General features: G+C 49.1%; 1 protein-coding gene across 2 annotated transcripts; it reads right to left on the bottom strand.

Annotated features, from left to right (window-relative positions):
• Positions 1 to 3,662: 3,662 nt before the first annotated feature.
• Positions 3,663 to 20,021, bottom strand: PTPN6 (protein tyrosine phosphatase non-receptor type 6). 2 transcript variants are annotated; one of them, XM_009566688.2, is made up of 15 exons: positions 19,930 to 20,021; positions 13,810 to 13,932; positions 13,311 to 13,505; positions 9,740 to 9,962; positions 8,477 to 8,593; positions 8,200 to 8,313; positions 7,695 to 7,791; positions 7,205 to 7,284; positions 6,971 to 7,120; positions 6,723 to 6,854; positions 6,290 to 6,444; positions 5,866 to 5,933; positions 5,314 to 5,465; positions 4,497 to 4,594; positions 3,663 to 4,393 (listed from the first exon to the last, which is right to left on the bottom strand). In XM_009566688.2, exons 1-15 carry the CDS (start codon positions 19,941 to 19,943, stop codon positions 4,285 to 4,287), a joined length of 1,827 nt encoding a protein of 608 aa, XP_009564983.2. In that variant the 5' UTR covers positions 19,944 to 20,021; the 3' UTR covers positions 3,663 to 4,284. The 2 variants fall into 2 exon arrangements, with proteins under 2 accessions (XP_009564983.2, XP_009564984.2); XM_009566689.2 differs by lacking the exon at positions 19,930 to 20,021 and adding an exon at positions 14,176 to 14,499.
• Between the last annotated feature and the right edge of the window lie 603 nt (positions 20,022 to 20,624).

Below are 20,624 nucleotides of genomic sequence, written 5' to 3'. Positions count from 1 at the left end.
TTTATGTGTATTCAGTTGCAGCAGTAAATCCTGTACGAGTTCAAAGTCAGCTGGGAGCTGATCACACACCCAGCTGTGGGCGTCCAGTCCAGGGCTCGGGTCCCAGGGCCTGCCTTTGATGTTAATGCCTTTGTCACCTCTGTCTCTTAAGTGTCTATGTTATATCTCCATCCCTCTTTGGGGATGAGATGACCAACTTCATCGAGTAATGGACAAATGTTTTCCACAGCCTTCCTTTTGCTGTTAATGTACTCCTTGAAGCCTTTGTTATTCCTCACTACAGTCCTGGCCAGCTTCAACTCCAGCTGCTCTTGGACCATGTGAATTTTCTTCCTGTAGTAGCAAACAGCATCTCTAGTCCTCCTGTGTAGCCTGAATTCACTTCCAAAGTCCAATCACGTGCTTTTGCGGGAGGAGATTTGTGTTCAGCCTTCTGCCTCACTTGCTTGTCTTCTGACATATTGGAATTGCCTGCTCCTGTGCTTTTGAAAGATGGCTTTTAAAACGTGAGCAGCATTTATGGACCCCAATACCCTCAAAAAGCAGATTCCCAGGGACCTTACTAACTTGAACAGCAGCTGAAGTCTGCTCTCTCAATATCCAGGGGGTTTCCTCATATTGCTGAAGATTTTAAGCTCAAACGTTTCATGATTGGCTGTGGCCAAGACAGCCACCAATCATTTCACCCAGGAGACCACCTCAATTTCAAAGAACTCCAACATAAGCTCTTCGATGAAGAAGAGGCTTTCAGGAACTCTTACTTAGGTGAGGCAGAGCACAGGATGTCCAAAGGAGCAGGTACAATCTATGGATTCCTTTTTTTACAACTAGATGTTATGGGAAGTCATAGCCATGACTAATACGCATCTTAACCTTTAACATCAAGAAAGCACCAATGTTTTCTAGACACGGCTTTGAAAGTGCATTCTCCAGTAGCCAGCCAGAAGTGATCTGTGTGTAATGGTGCCCAAGCAAAAAGCAGAGGCATCTGCTTGTTTCACTGATGTGTTTCTTGATGTGCATTTGTGAAAGTTCTTGTCCAGTCTGTAGTCTTTGCAGACAGTAGATATTATGGACGCAGCAAGTCCTGGAATTTAAACACAAATTAGGTTCTTGGAGTAACCAAAGCTTATTTGATGAGATGTCTTCATTTTCATGCTCTGGGTAGAGTTTAGCTTTAAAGGTGTGTCAGCTTTTTAAGAAGGAAATTAATTCAGCCTTGTCCTTTCACGCTACCCAGAAGCCTAAGGCACAGGCAGATGCGCATGTCTTTAGCCACATGGCTTAGAAGATGGTATCTGGCATCATTCGAGTAGAAACACAATACACCACCACCCATTTTTACTCCTCTGTCCATTCTTTTCCCTACTGTCCCTTTCCTGACTTTTTGTCCAGTGGCAACAGAGTTCCAAAGCTGGTGCCTGGTGGCTCTCAGGCCGAGGGAAGCTGAAGTCCAGCACCTGGAAAGAGGCTCTGCTCACAAAAGATCTTCTGTCTTCCAAACACTTCCCACGAGGTTTTTTGCTGTATCAAACGAGCATCCTTCCTCCCAGTATATAATGTCTTGGGTGTGTGTCTTTATCCCAGGCAGCAGAACCAGCTGCTCAGCTCTGAAAGGGATGGGATTGCTGCTGTGGCATCATTCCTGCCTCTGCTTGCTTGAGGCAGAGTTTGCAGTTACTAAGGGGGCGAATGCCCCCAGGTAAGCACAGGACAGCAGGGGGCACTCTTCCTTCGTGCTGTGATTTGTCCCTCATAAGTTTATCTGTTATCTAGGCGTATGGTAAAGTCATTTGTTCTAACAAGATGAGTTCTTTCATCTTGGAAGTCCATTATTGCTGTACCTGTGCCATGCAGGGGAGCTTGAGGAGCACTGTTCTCTGCGTTAGCATGGCTGAAGTTGCTATAGCATCTGTAGAGCTCCTCCACTTTTTTGTATGCTGTCCAGCCTTGCCTTGGCTCTCTTGGCACCAGATCAAAGTAGGAAACTGAGCTGAAGTTGCCTAAATCATCCTGCCACTGCCTTGCTGCTGGGGTTCCTGTTCTGTCCTGTAATCCCAGTGCACGAGTGTGGGCAGGTGGCAGGGTTACAAGGATGCAGTGTCTGTTTCCAACTGCTTTGTATGGACTGGTAGCTGCTTCACCTTGCTGGCTCCCAAACAGGTACGTTGGCCCTTGCCGTTTTATTACAAGCTGTATGGAATAGAGTTCAAGGTATATCACATTCCTTCTCTTTTCTACCCCTTCCCCGTCTGATTTGTGTTCTAAACTGATAGAGGAGAGGTCAGTCTTGGAATCCCCACACCAAAGCAGGGGACAATTACAGCTGCCCAGTATGTGAGACAGCTGATAAGGGCTGATTGTGTTGGTCCCTGATGCCGTTATATTCCTACACAGGATCTAGGTGTGGTTCAGACCAGGTGAAATTCCCTGTCTGGCATTTCTAAGCATTCTTGGTCTGGGTTCTAGGTCACTTTGTGAATTTTACCTCTGACTTTCCCTGCCATCAGCTCTAACCAGGTCCTAGTCCAGGACGCCCAAGCCATCTTTTCCATTAAGTACCAAACACCTGCAGCCTAAGCGGTACCTGTATGTGTAAATTAAGGATTCCCCAGCACGTTTTCTGTGTTCTAGGCCAGCTGCCTAGAAGGAGGAAGGTTCAGGTCTGCACTCTTTAGCTGTGACTTTAGTTCATCAGCATTCTCCCAAATGGTCCCTGGGTACAGTTACAGGCTGGGGCTTAGTTTTAACTGGCAAGACTTTAGAAACCCTGCTGAGTTCCCATTCTAACGCCACCAAAGATAGGCTCCAGCTCTAAGGCATGCTCTCCTGCGCTTGCAGAATCATGTAAACAGTGGTGGGAAGGGACCTCTGGAGGTCTTTAGCCCAGGCTACTGCTGCAGGTGGCACTGTAACTAACAATGGGTCAGTTCCACTGTGCCTTTGCCGATCGATGTATTGAAAACCTGCAAGGACAGAGCACCTGTTTGAATGCTGGCTGATAAAAGCTTTCTTCGTGTTCACCCTGAGCCTCCCAAGCTGCAATTTGGGGGCGTTGCCTCTGGTTTTTACCTGCTACTACTACCACTCCTCTGTGTAGTGTAGATGAGAGTAGTTTACCCCTCAGCCTCACCAGACTGAGCAATCCACCTCCCTTAGCTTCTCCTTGCGGGTGACTGGCTGGTATCTGTGAGGCCATAACATGGCCATGCTCTGGTCTACCTTCTCCCTAAAAATGAAGTTTCATTTCTACCAAGTGGTACAAAGGAAGGAGTAGTCAAGCACTATGCTGTTTGCTGAAGCAGCCCTTGTGACTTAGCCTCCAGCTCGGGTTGGATACCACCAAGACAGATGACAAAATGACTCATCATTTAGAGGCAACTTTTCCAAATACTGATATCTGAGAGCAAAAGCCTGCATCTGAGTTTGTCACAGGTAATTTTCTGTGCTCAGACTGACAATTACCAACACTCAAGTCTCGCAGCTGGGAGCCAGTGTAATTGGTCACAGCTTCTGTCCAGGAGACTGAAGGTTGTAGGAAGTGATGAAAACTAAGCTAGAGCCATTTCTGTAAATCTTCGCAGGGCTTCAAGTGAAGCCAGGAGTACAGCTGTACTCAAAATAGAAATTACAGGGGGAAAAAAACTTTCCAGGACTCAGCATTCAAACAAATATGTGTTTATTTACAAACAAAAGAGAAAACATGGCTGTCACATCAAATTCTGGTATATTTACAGCATCCAACCAAAGGATCAAGTAGAAAAAGGATTGTACATCAAAGGGTATTGAGGCAGGCGGAAGTTTCCTGTTCAGTTACAGAGGAGCTAAGCTGAAATGCACCAAAACCTCCAGACTTTAAAAGATGAGGCTTCGGGGAACACTAGCAGGCTAAACTCTTAACTCACAGCAGTGGGCAGAGATGTAGCTCCTGTAAATACCTTCCTTAGCTGTTCCTCAAGAAGCCTGCTGAAGCTGGCACAGCAGAGGTGAGTTTGGGCCCCAGCAGTCAGAGGGCAAGGGAAAGAAAGGGGTGAATCTTCCTCTGTTAATGTTTGATGAAGGGGCAGCAGGAGGCTTCACTGCCCGTCTCAGGCGAGGGACAGTGAAGTCAGCCAGCTAAGCTGGAAAGTGGTCTGGTTCAGGGCACTGAAGAGTGGCACAAACGAGAACAGGAAGGCCTAGCTCCAGTCCAAAAGCAAGGAATGCGAGACAGGCCAGTCCAGACATGAGCTCCAGTCCTGCAGCCTGGGTTCAAACTCCCCATGGGACTACCTGAAATGTATCCTATTTTTTCTTTAGCGAGCCTTTCAGCTTCTTCTCCAAGGAGCGCTGCTTCGGCACCTTCTCCTCCTTTTTCCCCAAGTTCTCATAAACTGTTGACTCTTCTTTCTGCCTTTAAGACCAGGGCAAAACAAGTGAGCGAGAGGAAAAAGCCAGCAGGGATAGCATTGCCAGAGGCAGGCATCGCTCAGCCTCTGGTTTAGGTGAGCTCTTACTTGGAGGATTTTCGTGAAGCCTTGGCATGAACGTTCCTCACCGCAGGGGGGTAGGCAATGTTCCCGTACTCAGACTCATTTGGTTTGCCTTTCTGAGACTACAGGAGAGAAAAAACAAGCTGAGAAGAGTGTGGTTTGGGAGGAGAACGTGAAGCATCATGGAAGGGTTCTGGCTGTTCAACAATGCTTCCGTGCTAGAATCTCGGTGGGTCTTGGTGGATTGCTGAGGTACTCAGGCTCAGTGCACTCTGCCCACTGCTGTTGCAGAGGTGAGCAGCAGGGATGCAAATGTATCCTTTACAGGAGTGAACAGTGAGGAAACAAGTTCTGGAGCCACTGGAATGCCATGTGTCAGCTAATGAATATTAAACACATAGCAGCAGCTACTGGATGCTGCCAGAGGCTACAAGGAGAGATAAAAGATGCCACTTCTCAGCTAGCAGGGGAAAATCTTTTCCACAAGGACTTGGGTAACTGCAGAACCAGGATGGAGGAGACAAAGAGGGAAGGAGAGGTTGAAGTCTTTGCCTATCTTAGATTCAGTGTGTAACAAAGCTGCACTTAGTGCAGACAGTATAGAGAACATAGCTGAAATAACCAGTAAAACTTACTGCTGTTGAGCAGTTCAGAAGGGGCTGGCGCTTAGGCTATTGTCCCTTGAATTTTAAAGGGAGGAACAGAGATGGAAATCTTGGTGCAGCATCCTAGTTGGTGTAGGTCCCAGTGCTAGCTTAAAGCTTGGGAAGCAGACACTTGGGCTCAGAGGCAGCACCAGGCAGGGCCTAGGCTCACAGGACAGAAGAGTCCCCTTTCTCACCTGGATAACCTCCAGCTTTTTCTTGGTTGTCTCTATGAACTGGCAGATGGCCATGTAGATGAACTTGTACTGGGCCTCCGTCTGCACCATCCCTGAGCGCTGGGCCCTCACCATCTGGATGGTCTTCTGGATGTCAATGTCACAGTCGAGCCCTAGCAACGGGCACCAGAAAAGCTTATGGACACGTTCACTGACTGCCCTCTCCCACTTCTCCACCAAAACCAGTCACAGTGGACATCAGTCAAAAAGTTTCCACCTCTCTCCATACTCTTTATTCCTGTATGGACCTCCTGTCCCTCCTTCCTGCTCAGCACCTGCCAAGTCTGGCCCTGGAAGAAGAACCCAAGCTCGGGGAAGGCTGATGCAACAGTAAGTGGATACGGTGCAGAGGTCAGCAGCTGCCACATGGCAAGGACAGCACAACCTTCTCAGGGCTGTGGCAGAACCTCTCCTACTGATACCTGATAATTTTCATCCCTTTGCAGCTGGACTGAAGGGCACAGCCCTACTGGGTAGGCCAGGTCACTTCAAGACACTTTGGGTTGTTCTTACCCTTGGTGGAGATTGTTTCCACTATCATATCAATGACGATGATCGTTCCAGTGCGGCCAATCCCAGCACTGCAAGGAGGAGAGGGCAAGCAGAAGTCAGAGCAATACAGCTCCTGAAACAAAATGCAGCTGCTTCTGGGGAATCATAGAATAGTTTGGGGTGGAAGGGACCTTAAAGACAGTCTAGTTCCAACCCCAAGTGTTGGAAGGGGAGGATTTGGCACTTGGAGCAGCTGTTCAGCTCTGCTACAGAAGAGTCAAGGATTCAACAGGCAGCAGAGTTTGGTTTGGGGGCATCAAAGGTGCAACCAAATACCATGCATAAGCTTCACTCACAAATCCGGGGAAGAGCTGGCGCAGCAAGACAGACTATCTACACCTCACCCAGAATGGAAAATGCTTCAAAGCCGAGCCTGTGTACCAACCTGCAATGCACCAGAATAGGCCCTGCATCGGGGATGCTCTCCTGCTTCTGATTTATTTGGTCGAGGAAGCTGAGCACTCCTCCCGGCTCGCTGGGTACACCATGGTCGGGCCAGCTCAGGTACTGGTACTGCCAGATCTCACGCACAGCCTTACCCTGATAGTGACAAAACACCCCACAGGTAAAACTGCAGCCCGGTGCTATCCCTGGCCTTTGTCCCAGGGAGAGGTGGGCCTGAAGCCAGGGGGATTTTCTGTTTCCAGTGCACTTGGTGATTCCACCAATGTGATTCCAGCCTGAACCGTGCAGGAACAGCAACCCCAAGAATGATACAAGAGCAGCGTCACCACAGCACTCAGCAGTTCCCAGCCTTAGACACAGAGTGACCACTAGACCCCTAGGCTCCATGACAGCTCCCGACCAGGCACACTCACATTATCCCTGGGGCACACACAGAAGTGTCGGAGTTTGTACTCCAATGCATCGTGCTCTCCGGCGTTCTCCACAAGATAGGCACCGTATTCCTTCGTGCTGCCTACCTCTGGCCAGTAAGGCACACATTTGTTCTGTGAGGCAGAGAGCACAGGGTGAGGATGGACAGAAGGCAGGAAAGAGAAAAAGCAGAGCAGTGGTTGAAGGGGAAAAGAGGGCAGCTCTGAGACACCTACTGAATGCTACTTACCCGCCCTTTTTCTACTTCCCGTGTGGTCATTACAATAATACGTGTGTTCTCCTGCCACACCATTTGCCAGAAGTCATTGACTGTGGCATCCAGGCAACCCTGGCTAGCAATGTAGGTCTTGGTGCACTCATCTGGGCTGATCAGGTTGTTCTGAGTGCGGACAGAGGAAGATCAGGAGGGCTGCAGGAGCAGGCAGGCCTTCCCCCGTTTTGGTTCATCTTTCAAGAGTCTCACCTTGACATAGTTGGCATTGATATAGTCAGATCCAGGGATATTTGGGTCTCTTCCTTGGAGGACGACTCTGGAGTGATCAACTGAGGGTGCAGTGAAAGAATAAACAGAACAATGAGATACTCCATGCCCAGCCATGTGAAGCTCCTTCGCTGCCTCACACTACCTCATTCATGTTACCCAGTGCATGCCCCATATTTTCACCTCTTCTCCTCTGGGGTCAGACCATCTCACCCCATCCTCCCACCTCTCTACCCTTATGATGGACCGTCAGAAGGTAGTGAGTCTGATGTATCCATCCCTCCTTCCTTCAAGGACATGACAGGGCTGTGACCCCTCTCATCAGCTCTTAAATCCTCAGTGGCGCACACCTTGTAACCCACTCTGGAGGACAGAACAGACTAAGGCGGGGCAGGGAGTGACTTGGACAGCTCTTCATTGCCTGTCTGTGTCTATTTGGGTGGTTTTTTTACAGCAGAGAAGCAAGACTCACAGGGCAAGATGTTCTTGTATCTGTTCTTGCTCTTGTTTTCAGGTCTCTGTCCCTCATGACGGTCAAACAGGTGCTTAGCTTCCTGTTTTTGCAGACTCTGAGAGCAGAAGAGAGAATAGTCATGGCAAGGTCACAATGTATGACATGGGACATGGGCACTCAGAGGAATAGTGGTGACTCTGGGGACACATGGGCACGTTTGTGGGGGAGCAGAGAAATGAAAGGCAAACCTAGACTTGATAATTCCAAGGTTCATCCCTTACTGTCTTGGTGACTTGTTCTCCCAAGCGTGAAAAAAAACACATTTCTACCTCACTGGATTCACTTAAATATGACACTCCCCAGAGGAGCAGGTTCCAACCAGACACTTCTTTCAGAGATAAACTGACAAGAATTACAGAAAACTTGAGAAGTTTGTGTCCAGGAAGAAATCAGGGGTGGAGAATGAAGTGGTACACAGCAACTTCCCAAAATGCCAGAATAATGTCTCCCAGCAGTTTCTTACATCAAATTCCTCCCAGAATCCAGCTTTGGATGTCTCCTCAGATAGACTCTTCTTGTTCAGTTCCTGCACTCTGTTCTCAATGTCAGCAGCATTCACCCTCGTAGCATAGTAGGGCTGGGGATGGGGAAACAACGGGTTGGTATGAGAGAGATGCTGCTGGAGAGCAAAGTCTCCTCTGTGTGTCGTGGAGAAAAGGAGGAGAGGGACACAAAGCAGAAACAAAAGGCCAGTGGGTCCCTTCCAAGGATTCCTAAGAAATAGAGGAAACAAGATTTACCTGCTTCAGGTACACAAAGGAGCCAGACACCTCCTCAATTCCAGTCTTCTTGTAGTGCTCCACTAGATCTGCCAAGCTGTCAAACATTTCAGCACCTCCAATTGTGTAGCGTCCATTCTAAATGGATGAAGAATAAGTAATATCCCACTCATAACCTTCCTATAGACAAAGCTGATAATGCACAGGGAAAAGGCAATGCTGGAGTGCAAAGCCATAGGCACCACCTTGTGCCTTCTAGAAAAGCATTTTCTCTGTCAGGGAAGTCAAATGGTAGTTTGCCCTGAGAACACTCAGTTCATAGCACTGTGAATTGGCTCCTGCTCTCAGTGATGAAATCCAGAGAAGGTCTGTTACCTTCACCTCTCATTTAAGGCTGGTTGCTTTCTGTCCTTGAGATCTCCCTCAACTCTCTGCATCATCTCATATGAAAGAAATAGGAGAACTTGCGACAGCCAGGTTAGTAATATCCTTATGACTAAGTGTGAAGGCCTCGCAGATGTCCGTCCTCCAAAAGCTTTTAACTCTTTTGACGAACTCATAATTAGATTGTGAATCTTCCTCTCTCTTTCACCATGAACTCCCTGTACTGGAGATCTTGGACACACTGAGCCCTACCTCCTCTCGTGTCTGAGCACCTACCACTGCACATGGTCACCCAGGCTGGGGCAAGGACCTAAGGAATGTGGAAGGTGACAGCACTCTGATCAGGTCTACGATGATGATCTGAGAGCTGGAGCATCTCCCATATGAGGACAGGCTGAGAGATTTGGGGTTGTTCAGCCTGGAGAAGAGAAGGCTTTGAGGAGACCTTAGAGCAACCTTCCAGTACCTGAAGGGCCTACAAGAAAGTTTGGAATGGACTGTTTACAAAGGCATGGAGTGATAGGACTAGGGAGAATGGCTATAAACTGAAGACGGGCAGATTTAGACTAGGCACAAGGAGGAATTTCTTCACCATGTGGGTGGTGAGACACTGGCACAGGTTGCCCAGGGAAGCTGTGGATGCCCCATCCCTGGAGGTGTTCAAGGCCAGGTTGGATGGGGCCTTGGGCAGCCTGATCTAGTGGGAGGTGTTGCTGCCCATCGCAGGGGATTTGGAAATGGATGACCTTTAAGGTCCCGTCCAACCCAAACCATTTTATGATTATATGATATTCAGAAATACTGCTAGTGGCAATCAAGCTGACAGGCCCCATGCTTTTGAGGATATGATCAACAGGGATCTCTTCCACTCAGTTCCCTTTTGCTTTCCCAACTGCTTACCTCACACATGATCTTGATGTGCGTGACTTTGAGTGGGGCCCCAGAGGCACTGGTTGCCCCAGTTGCTGGAGCAGCAGAACCAGGTTTAAGCTGGTTAGTGAGGACAGACAAGACAAAATCCCCAGGTTTGCTGAGGCTCTCCCGCACCAAGAAGGTCCAAGGGGTGGCTTTGGCCTGGAGAAGTGACTCAGCTGCAGAGCCTGACAGATGCCCATGGTACCACCTAGGAAAAAAATAAGAGAGGGTCAGAAGAGAGGTGGAGATGCAAATACGTGGATGCCCTTGAGCTGATGAGTGAAGGACAGCAACACTGGAGGAGGAACAAAGGAAGAGGGAGACAAGGGAGGAGGGAAAGAGAGAAGGAACAAAACCAAGGGAGGAGTAGGATCTTGGGAAAAGCAGATGAGACAGAAAGAAGTAAAGAGCTAGCAAGCAAAGGAAAGGGCAAGGGATGAGGTGGAGATAGAATCATAGAATCATTAGGTTGGAAAAGTCCTTAGAGATCATCAACTCCAACTGTACCTGTCTACTACTAAATCATGTCCCCAAGCACCTCATACACCTGCCTTTTAAACACCTCCAGGGATAGGGACTCCATCACCTCCCTGGGCAGCCTCTGCCAGTGCTTGATAACCCTTTCTGTGAAGAAATTCTTCCTAATAGCAGGGACACAGGGAGGAGAACGCTGGTACCAGAGGACAGACACAGTGAGAAAACACCAAATGTGATCCAGTTGTGTGATACACACAAACACAGGTAAGCTATGCTTGCTGGCTTGAAGACCAGTTGTGGGAGGATAGTTGTTGGGTTTCAGCACCTCCCAGCATTATTAGGATTCCAGCCTTGCTGCTGCAGGGTGCTTTGGAACCTCAAACAGCAGTGAAACAAAAATAAACCCGAGGTCAGTCAGAAACTCCTCCCATCAGATTTAGCAGCACGCAGATGGCCGTGTTAAGATGAGATCCATTAAAGAACCAACCCAGGTACCCCTCTTTCTGAAACTCAGTTACCTCTTCAGTGAATGGGTAATGCCCATTTTCTGGGCACATCACACTGCAGTCATCAGCCTAGTCATGGAGCCATGGGAGCGAACATCAGAGGCCACCCGGAGCCCACACTCTGCTGCTGGTACTTATCTCTGTTGGTTCATCCACATGCGTTCTTGTCCTCAATGCAAACAGTCAACAACCCCTTCTGTCCTCTCAGCACAAGATGAGGAGCATCTCATTTGAATGAGGAGCTCTGCCTTGCTGTAGGACTGGATCCAGAGTGCAGGGGGACACAAGCGTGGTGCAATAGGCACAGGTGCTGCCAAGCCCCTTCCACCTACAAAGGTCCCTGAGGGTGTGTGTGGCGGCCTGGTGGGATCTCACTGCACTGCGTGTGAGGGTGCAAGTGATGGACACCAGAAGTAGGCTGGGAGATGGGATAGCCTTGGCCTCTTCTCCTACTATAGGGCTCTTGGCTCTGCAGAAACTCCAGATGTGACCCAGGTTTTCTCTGTGCAGATCCTCTAGTTCCTCACGCCCGTCCCAAGCTCCACAGTTTCTCTGGACTACAGCAGAAGGTCCTGGGGGGCACTGCTGAGCTACCAAGTAAAGATGTGGAAGGCCATGTTCACTGCATTTCTGTCCTGCTTCCACAAACATTGCTTGGAATCTGGAGCTAGAGATCCAAATTATAGAAAGCTGAGAGCTGTGAAGTGCTCTGGGCACTGGGAAATGGGGCCACTGCAGCCCCTGTGCTTCTGCCCAACACCTTCTCTCCTTCCCAGCTGGGTGTCAGGGGAAGGATCTGGGCCCTTCTTCTCCAGCAGGGATGGGTCTGGTTCAAGCAGGCCTCCCTGGTTCCACCACAGCCCCATCTCCAGCTGAGCCATGTACTGGGCTCTGCATCCAGGGGCCTTCGCAGCATGGCTGCTGTGCCTGCTGAAGGCTGTGTTCACTCCAGCTCTGTCCCACTTCCACAAAGCTGCTTCAGCAGCTCGAGTCACAGCTGCTTTGGCCACCTCCCCTGATGAAGAGCATTTCAAAAGCAGGTATCTGTTGCACCAGACTGACATGCAGCCCCCCTCCCTGTATATCACTGTATCCGCTGCCATCAAGGCCAGGCTGATGCTTAGTAGAGGAGCCAGTGTGGTTAGAGCTGTGGGAGAAGTTTTGCTGCCCACAGACCAGGTAACATTGGAGGCCTGGGGTGGTACCGGTGTCTATGAGGAACCTCACATTGTTAGGGCTATGACTTTCCCACGAATTGCCATGGAGTTCAGGAGGCCATGCCCCTGTTGCAGAAGCAGCTGGGGCGTTCATTCACCCCTGCATCTGGTCAGAGCGTCACGTTCCTCTACACAACAGCCTGATCTTGGTCAGCCTGATCCGGTGGGAGGTGTCCCTGCCCATGGCAAGGGGGTTGGAACTAGCTGATCTTTAAGGTCCCTTCCAACGTAAACTATTCTCTGATCCTGTGATTCTCTGATTCTAGAACATCTAGGAACCATTTTGACAGCAAGATGTGGCAGGCAGTTATTGTGCCTTGGCAAATAAGGTCTGTTGATTCTCACCTCACCCATGTAAGAAGTAGCTAGTGACTTTCATTGTATGGCAGTCCCTAATTCCTGAACCTCCTCCCAAAAAAGTGTCCGACCACCATGTCCCAGAGTTCAGATGCCCCCTCGGGAACGGTTGATCACTTCTGCTCATCAAAGAGGTCTGCTCTCCACAGCTAGGAAGGGGTTACTGGGTCCTGTTCCCTCTCCCTTCCCCCAACAGAGCCCAGCTTTTCAAAGCCACGTGATGGAAAATCACTTGGGGAGAGAGTGAGGAGCTTTCGCAAGAGCATGGGGGGAGCAGAGAAGTTTCCAACCGCAGGGAGGAAGGGAGGAAACTGCAGGGCCACAACCCAACAGCCTTGCCTGGAGAGGCCAGCCACACGCAGATGCTGGCACCTCCTCAGCCTGACCCCAGGGACAGACCCTGGGGCTTCACCCAAGGCATCTTTGCTCCCTGTCTCCAGGGATACACAAGGAGGATCTGTCTGCCCCTCCCCGAGCTGTATCAAAGAGCCTGAAAGCACAACCCAAGGGCAAAACCACCTGATTTGATTTAGGAACTTGGGGTTAGAGTCAAATGCAAAGTGGGGACGGGAAGGAGACTAAGGGGGCTAGGAATAGCAGGGGAACGTGGTCCTGCTCTCAGCTATGTGAGTCGCCCAGGCCTGGAAGAACTAAGGAGGTCTCGGGCAAGGCTGAGGTCTTCCACATCACTTATCGCTCCATGGACCACCGCAGACTCATAACTAATACCACAACCTTTGCTTTTAGGAACCGTATATAAATAGCAATGGCAATAGGAAAGCAGAAGTAAAAATAGAGCCCTATTAGGTCTGCTGTGATGCGTCAAGGTATGTCGAGCTGTTCCTGGGGGTGGTGCCCCTGTGGAAGCACAGGAGGCTATGGGAGAGAAGAGACATTTTGCAGGGCTTGCCGTGGGGATGTGGGCAGGGCAGAAAGAAGGCCATGAAACACAGAGGAGGTCTCATCACAGACACACCAGCTGCATTGCTTTCTCCATACCTCTCTGTAGTGGGGTCAGAACAGTTGAGTGGGTATCGCAAGTCAATGACGGTTCCATCCTTGTCCTGCAGCGAGCCCTGTTGCTTCGTGTAATACTCCACTAGTTCTGACAAAGTGGCAAACTTCTCACCTCCATACAGGTCATAGAAATCGCCAGTATTCTGGATGCGGATGTGGGTTACCTGGTCACCAACCCTGTGGGATGATGCACAGAGCAGTCCAGTGAGGCGATCAGAAAAGAGGCAGAAAATGTTCTGCATTATCTCCTGCCATGGAAACAGGGCAAACTATCCCAGTGAAAAGAGATGACTGGAAAGACAAGTTCCTTGGGCAACTTGAGGAAGGGTCTAGAAGATGCTGAGAAGCTCCGGTCCTTTTACAGCTTGGAAAGAGCTCAAAGGAATAAGGACAGGAGAAAGATGACATGGGACTTGCGAGGGTCTAAGCATTCCACATATGTAACCCTGGAAAGACAGAAGTTGGCATCCAAGTTACTTACCGAACTGAAAGAGAAAAATCCCCCTGATTCTTCCTACTGGGTCTGGCCAGAAAGCTCCCATGGACACCTCGTCCTTTTAATAAGGCCTCAGCTTCCAGCCCACTCAGGTCACGGTGAAACCACCTAGGAGAGGAGATAAAAACAAGAACCACCAAGTGAATAAAAAAGGCCAGGTGCCATTGTGGAGACTTGAACAGCGAAGAACAATCCCCCTTCAGCATCCCTAGAGACAGTCATACAGGTGACAGCCAGCAGCAGCTGCATCCCTTCCTACCTGATAGCTCCCCCAGGATGTTCCCTGGCTCTGATCTGTCCTCTTTTCCTGGTTCCCCTCCCTGCGTGCACACACTTCTCAACCCTTCTTACCTCACCATCGTAGGGGGTGAAAGAGGAGGGCCAAATGGCTACCACCAAAGCCAGTCAAAAAAATAGAGAGAAAAAATCAGTTTGCGCTGGTGAGAAAAGGGAAGTCTGAGGTGCGTGCTGGAGCATCCAACACCAAGCTGTTCTTGCGCCTCTTGGGAGCCGGCCATGTATCTCTCCAGACATCTACCGCCAGTCCATTTAGACCTTCTCCATCCACCTGTTTCTGGAAGTGTGCCTTGATCTCCAGCCCTCTGTACAGTGCTATTGGGCACAGGCAGACACAAGCCCATGCACAGCTTGGGCATGCGCAGCTCCAGGAACAGGAAGCGCTCTCTGCCATCAACTCCCCAGCCCCAAGCTGCTTTGCACACACTTCTGCTTCTCCTTTTGTGTCCTTCCTCCCCATCCCCCCTGTCATTCTTGGGTCCCTGTCTTTTTTTCACACTGGGGTTGACTCTACAAGTGCATCTTGTATTATTCTTAAAAATGTTCCCCTGTGAGGGTGGTGAGGCCCTGGCACAGGTTGTCCAGGGAAGTCATGGCTGCCCCATCTCTGGAGGTGTTCAAGGCCAGGTTGGATGAGGCTTTGAGCAACCTGATCCAGTGAGATATCCCTGCCCCTGACAGAGGAGTTGGAACAGGATGATCTTTAAGGTCCCTTCCAACCCACACCATTCTATGATTCTATGACCTTGGGTCCCAGCCATGCTCACAAAATTCAGTTCTGCACATCCTCTCTTCCCCTTCTTCTCCAAAAATCCAGTGTGATCCATGAGTGTTCCTCACTGCCAAACCCTTGCTAAAGTGCCAAGGGGATCACAGCTGCCTGGGGTCACATACATCCATGCAAGGCTGCATCAGCCAGCATATGCCAGCGTACACTGAGCCACGAAGCACCTTGCTGCAGGTTATGCCCACCCAGCCACATGGCTCAGCTCTGCTGGGCTGCCCGCAGCTACTCAGCTGAAACCTCCATGTTCCAGCCTGCTGGAGAACCATCCAGGTGGGTAAATGTCCTACATGGTATGCACAGCCACAGGGGGAATCTGTGCAAACCCAGAGCTGCAGACTTCAAGGACCAGGCTAGGTCTCTAACCACACCACTGCCTTCCTGAAAACAGCCTGCTGGGGGAGGCAGCTGCCACGAGCAGTGGTACCTTGAAAGGGTGAGGGTGGGAGGTGGTGTTGAAGATGCCATGAAAAGCAGGCAGAGAGGAGGACAAACAGCTACTACCTATGGGCCCACACAGCACCAAGAAAGCCTAGGACCTAGGAAATGGCCTCAAGTTGTGCCAAGGAAGGTTTAGATTGGATATTAGGAATAATTTCTTTACTTACAGGGTGGTGAAGCATTAGCACGGGCTGCCCAGGGCAGTGGTGGAGTCTTCATCCCTGGAGGTATTCAAAAAATGTGCAGATATGGCACTTTGGGACATGGTTTAGTAGGCACGATGGGGTTGGAATGGATGATCTTAGAGGCCTTTTCCGACCTCAATGATTCTACAGCCCTCAAGATCCCGGTACAGCATACTGATGAGGCCAAAGCTGTCAAACTGGACAAACAGAAAGACAGAAAACTAACGATTTCCAGTTATCTAGCCATTTCCAGCTATGGCCCATGACGACTCTTTTTCCATAGCACTGGTTTCAAGACATGCAGGTCTCATGAAAGACCAGGAGCTAAGCAGTGGCCAAAGAGGGCAATGCAGCTGGCAAAGAAGCCAGCCTTTTCCCTGGGGCCATCTCAGCTGCCCTGTGCGGTGGTGAGCAGCAGGAAGAGCAAGAGACTTGCTCATTTCAAGTATCAGCAGCTGCAGACTTCCCTGCACGCCACCAGACTGGTAAATGCTGCAAAAAGCTGAACCGGCTGCCAGCAATGACTGAGGCAAAACTCGTGGCCAAGACAGGAACTAACAACAAAGGGAAGTACAGGAGAGATGAGCGGGAAGCTGAACGTCGTTGCTAGAAAGGCAACCCAGGCACCTACAGCAGCTTCCTTTGAAATGCTTCTCATTTCACACATATGATGAGCTGGGATGTGGTCAGCTGCTATGATACAACTGTACTAACTTCAAACTGATATTGAAATAAAGAGAGACTTTAAAGGCACAGAGACCTGTGGCTCAAAGGAACAACTTCTACAGCTTCCAAGAGTGCACCTAAATCAGAGGCAGAGGAAACAAATATTGGTTTTTTAGTGGTAGGACAGAAATGACACAAACTTCTTGGGCAGAAGTCCCAACACAGAATTCCTGATATCAAAAGAATATTAGACTATGTAGGGTTGATATGAAGCCATAGTAGACAAAAAAATAAATATATATATATATGACCTAGGCACTCCTACCCCTTATGACCTGACTGAAGCAGAAAATCTGTCCCAGGAAGAGAACATTGGTGGGACACAGGGGTCAGATGGCACTGGATACACAAGCCGCCTTGGTGTCTCTGATCTAGGCCATCTAATGAAACACTAACAGTGAGGAGCTCCTGCTGGTGAGGGAGGGAACCGTCACAGCAGAGAAGCAATTGGTTGGTATCTTTGAGGTTGCACTCCTAGACGGTGGCAGCGTGCACCAGCAGACTACCACGTTTTTCAAACATAATTAACAGGTAAAAAGATTTCAGCAAAGGGGTGACCCCTATGGTATTGTTTGGCTTTCAGTACAACACAGGTCGTAGAAACTCAGCTTGTAAACCCTTTGTGGAGCCAAGCTAGCACGGGAACAAATTTAGAGAAGATAAATGAAATAGCAATTAAAAGACACCTGCATCTGGAGTGCTGTAAAAAAGGATGCCGAGAAACTGGACAGAATCCAGTATAAGGCCACTATGGTGGCGAGGAGCCCAAAGAACAGCAGGGGCTCAGGGAGTTGGGTTTGTTCAAATTGGAGAAAACATGCTTTAGGAGGTATTTATCAGTTGTCTGAGAATACCTAGAAGAGGAGTGGGGGTTTTAGAGCCAGATTCTTCTTTGTGGGACACAGCAAAAGGACAAGAGGCAACAGCTGTATCTTGCAGCAAGGGAAATGCTAACTAGGCATCAGGAAAAATGGCACGCGTGCTCCCCCCAAGGGCCGTTCAGCAACTGCCAGAGGTGCCCAGAGCAGCTGAGGAAACCTCAGCTCTTGACGGTGTCCAGGACTCACCTGAACAAGGCCCTGAGCAACTTCATCTATCTTTGGGGTTAGCCCTGCTGTGGGCAAGGTGCTGGACCAGGAGATGCAGAGGTCAAAACGGGAGTGGAAGGAAGTGTAGGGGAAGAGCTTATGTGTACACCTTTTTTTCCCCCCCCGTGCTCCCTAAGCCTCTGCTTGCAGCTACGTGTAGAGTCAACCATCAAATCCATAACAAATTTAGCATCCTTTGGCAAGGAGTTCCACTGCTATGCTCCAGAACCATCCCCTCCTCTGGCTTACTTATAACTTGCTGCCTGTTCATTTTTATTAATATCTAGTTCTTGTAAAGAAAGAAAAATCAGTGAGTGACTCCTATTCACTCCCTCCAAAGTAATCCTGATTTTGTACACCCATAATGTCTGTAGCCTTCCTTATCTCTTTCCCACGCTGAGGATGCCAATGCTATTTAGGTGTTCTTCATACAGTGCTTTTCTACACCTTTTATTACATTTGCTGTCCCTCTCAGAGATGTTTCCAACTCTGCTGTGTTGTTTTGGAGATAAGGGTGAAGGGTGGCACAGAATTTCAGTGTTCAAGGTGCTGGTGAGACATAGAATGGTTTGAGTTGGGAGGGACCTTAAAGATCACCCAGTTCCAACCCCACTGCCATGGGCAGGACATCTCCCACTGGATCAGGTTGCTCAAAGCCTCATCCAACCTGGCCTTGAACACCTCCAGAGATGGGGAAGCCATGACTTCCCTGGACAACCTATGCCAGGGCCTCATCACCCTCATCATGAAGAAGTTCCTCCTTATGTCTAGTCTAAAGCTGCCCCTCTCCAGTTATACACGGATGTGTATATCAAGACACAATGATTATTTCTAATATTTGCTCACCACAACCGAGCATCAAGCCAGTATTTGCATGGAATTCTGTGTGACCACAGTCTTACTCCAGAGAGTTTACAATTAGTTCACAGTTCATTATATGTAAATTTGCAATTATTTTTCCCTGTGAATGTTCTTTTACATACACCTGTATTTCATTTCATCTGCTGTTCTATTCCCCACTCAGTTACTCTCATAAGGTCCTTCTGCAATTATTTACAACCAGCTCCCACCTTATTATCCTGAATAACTTTCTACCATCAGCCAATTTTTTTCACCTCACCACCAATGCTCTATTTCCAGCTTATTTGGGAATATACTGAACAGCGTACGTTTCAGATCAGGGCCTTGCAATCCGACCACTGATGACTTCCCTTTGCTGTAAAAACTGAATGTTTATTCCCGCATCCCATTTCCTCTTTTCTACCAATTCTTTACCCAAGAAAAACGTTGTCTTCTTTCTCATGCTATGACTTTAGCTTTATTTAAAGACTTTTATGAGAAAATCTTGTCAAATCCTTTTTGGAAATCCAAGGAAATTGTATCAGCCAGACCTGCGTAATCTACAAGCTTGCTAAGTCACTTAAAACCCTTCAGTTTTACAAGACAGGATTTCCCTTTACAAAAGCAGATGCTGACTCCTTGTTTACCATCACTATCATTGCTTTTCCTGTTAGAATGTCTACCCTTTTGCTCAGGCATCAGCTTTACTAATCTGTGCGTCCCTCACATTTGGTGGAGGGATCTCATTTGGAGCACTTTTCGAGAATCAGCATTTAATTTTCTTTTCTTCTAATTCACACCACTGAGGTGATTTTAGACAGGAGGTTTTGCCTTTCTGCACAGAACGGGGCTGCACTTCACTTGTAGTGCAGTGAAAGCCACCCTGGCTCGGAGAGTGGACCATCTTCCTGTGACGTGCCTGAGCCAGATGCTTCTCCGTAAGGTCATGGGACTCCAAAACAGTGCTGGACCACCATGGTCCCCATTTCCTTACACCACACTGTTGCACTCTCCAGAGCAGAGCACCCATTTGGACTGACCATGAAGATGTCATGTCCCTCTATTCCAGAAGGGGCTAGAAAGATTGTAGTGAATTACAAAAACTAAACCACGATTTAAAAGGTCAGTCACCTGACCTCTCTTCTCTGTACAACATTCAGAGATGCTCCAGCCGTGGAGCTGCCAGAGTAACTGTGGCGGAACAGACACGGCAAACCCTGCTTGCTCTTCATCAAAGTGAGAAGGAATGTTATGTATGAGGAAATCTCCACTCTTGGAGGTGTCCGGGACTCACCTGAATAAGGCCCTGAGCAACCTGATCTAGCTTCGGGGTTAGCTCTGCCATGAGCAGGGAGCTGGACCAGGTTGCAGGGATCAAATTGGTAGTGGAAGGTTACATGTAGAGCTTCTTTCCCCCTTGTGCTCTCTAAGCCTCTGCTCACAGCTACTTGTAAACTCAACCTTCAAATCCATAACAAATTTAGCATCCTTTGGCAAGGACTTCCATTGCTCTGCTACAGAACCGTCTCCTCCTCTGGCTTGCTTATAACCTGCCATTTTTATCAACACCTGGTTCTTGTAAAGAAAGAAAAATCAGCGACGTGAAGTGCAGTCCTCCAGCTATCCTGCAGCTCCAATTAGGTGGTTTTTTTCCCTTCTGTGTCTGATTCCTACTGCCAGTATTTTTATTTTTCTCACATACAACTCTTATTTTCTTCCCCTGACCAACGTTCACAACACTCACCCACAGGATGGCATCAGGATCTTGACTCTCAGATCCCCACTGATGGAGGACTGACAGCAGCTGGTGGAGGAAGTACCACAGCCCTTCACCAGGGGTTCCTACTAAAGAAAATAAAGCAAAAATGGAATCATCAAGGCAGTATCTTGAGACAGACTTCAGAGAGAGATTCAAGACCTTAACAGGGGCGGAGTGGGCTCACACCCTCCTGACAGGGCTGGGTGCTCATGGCAGCGAGTGCCACAGCTCTGGAGGAGCAGCTGGCTGTGCAGCACCTCCCGTGACTCACCTGTGTCTGATCTGCACAGTCCTGAACTCCGCCTGTTCCTAGGCGGACTAAGAAGAAGGTAGCTCCAGGTCAGGTAAACCGCAGGCCTCAAGCATAGGGCTTAATTTTCACCATTTGCAAAGCACTTCCTGGGCTGTAGTTAATTAATAATTAGAGGGGTGGGGAAATGCCAAGGCCAAGCTGGGAGAGGTGGATGGAGACGGAAGGGACTGACTGTTCTTCCTGCCTCCTATCTACAAAGCTCACGCCCTCGCCGGTTACATTCCTGCCTGGTTTGTAACCAAAAGGCACAGAAGGCGAAAGCGGACACGGCGCTTTCACACCTGGCTCATAGCTCCCTGATCTTTCTGGCCTGGCTTCTTCATTCCCAGCCCCCATCACCCTCCCCAGGGACTTCAGCTTTTCCAAA

The sequence above is a fragment of the Cuculus canorus genome, chromosome 1 (genome assembly GCF_017976375.1).
Source record: "Cuculus canorus isolate bCucCan1 chromosome 1, bCucCan1.pri, whole genome shotgun sequence".
In the NCBI taxonomy this organism is placed as follows: domain Eukaryota; kingdom Metazoa; phylum Chordata; class Aves; order Cuculiformes; family Cuculidae; genus Cuculus; species Cuculus canorus.
The sequence above is the reverse complement of the archived record's forward strand: the minus strand, read 5'-3'. Positions and strand labels throughout refer to the sequence as shown.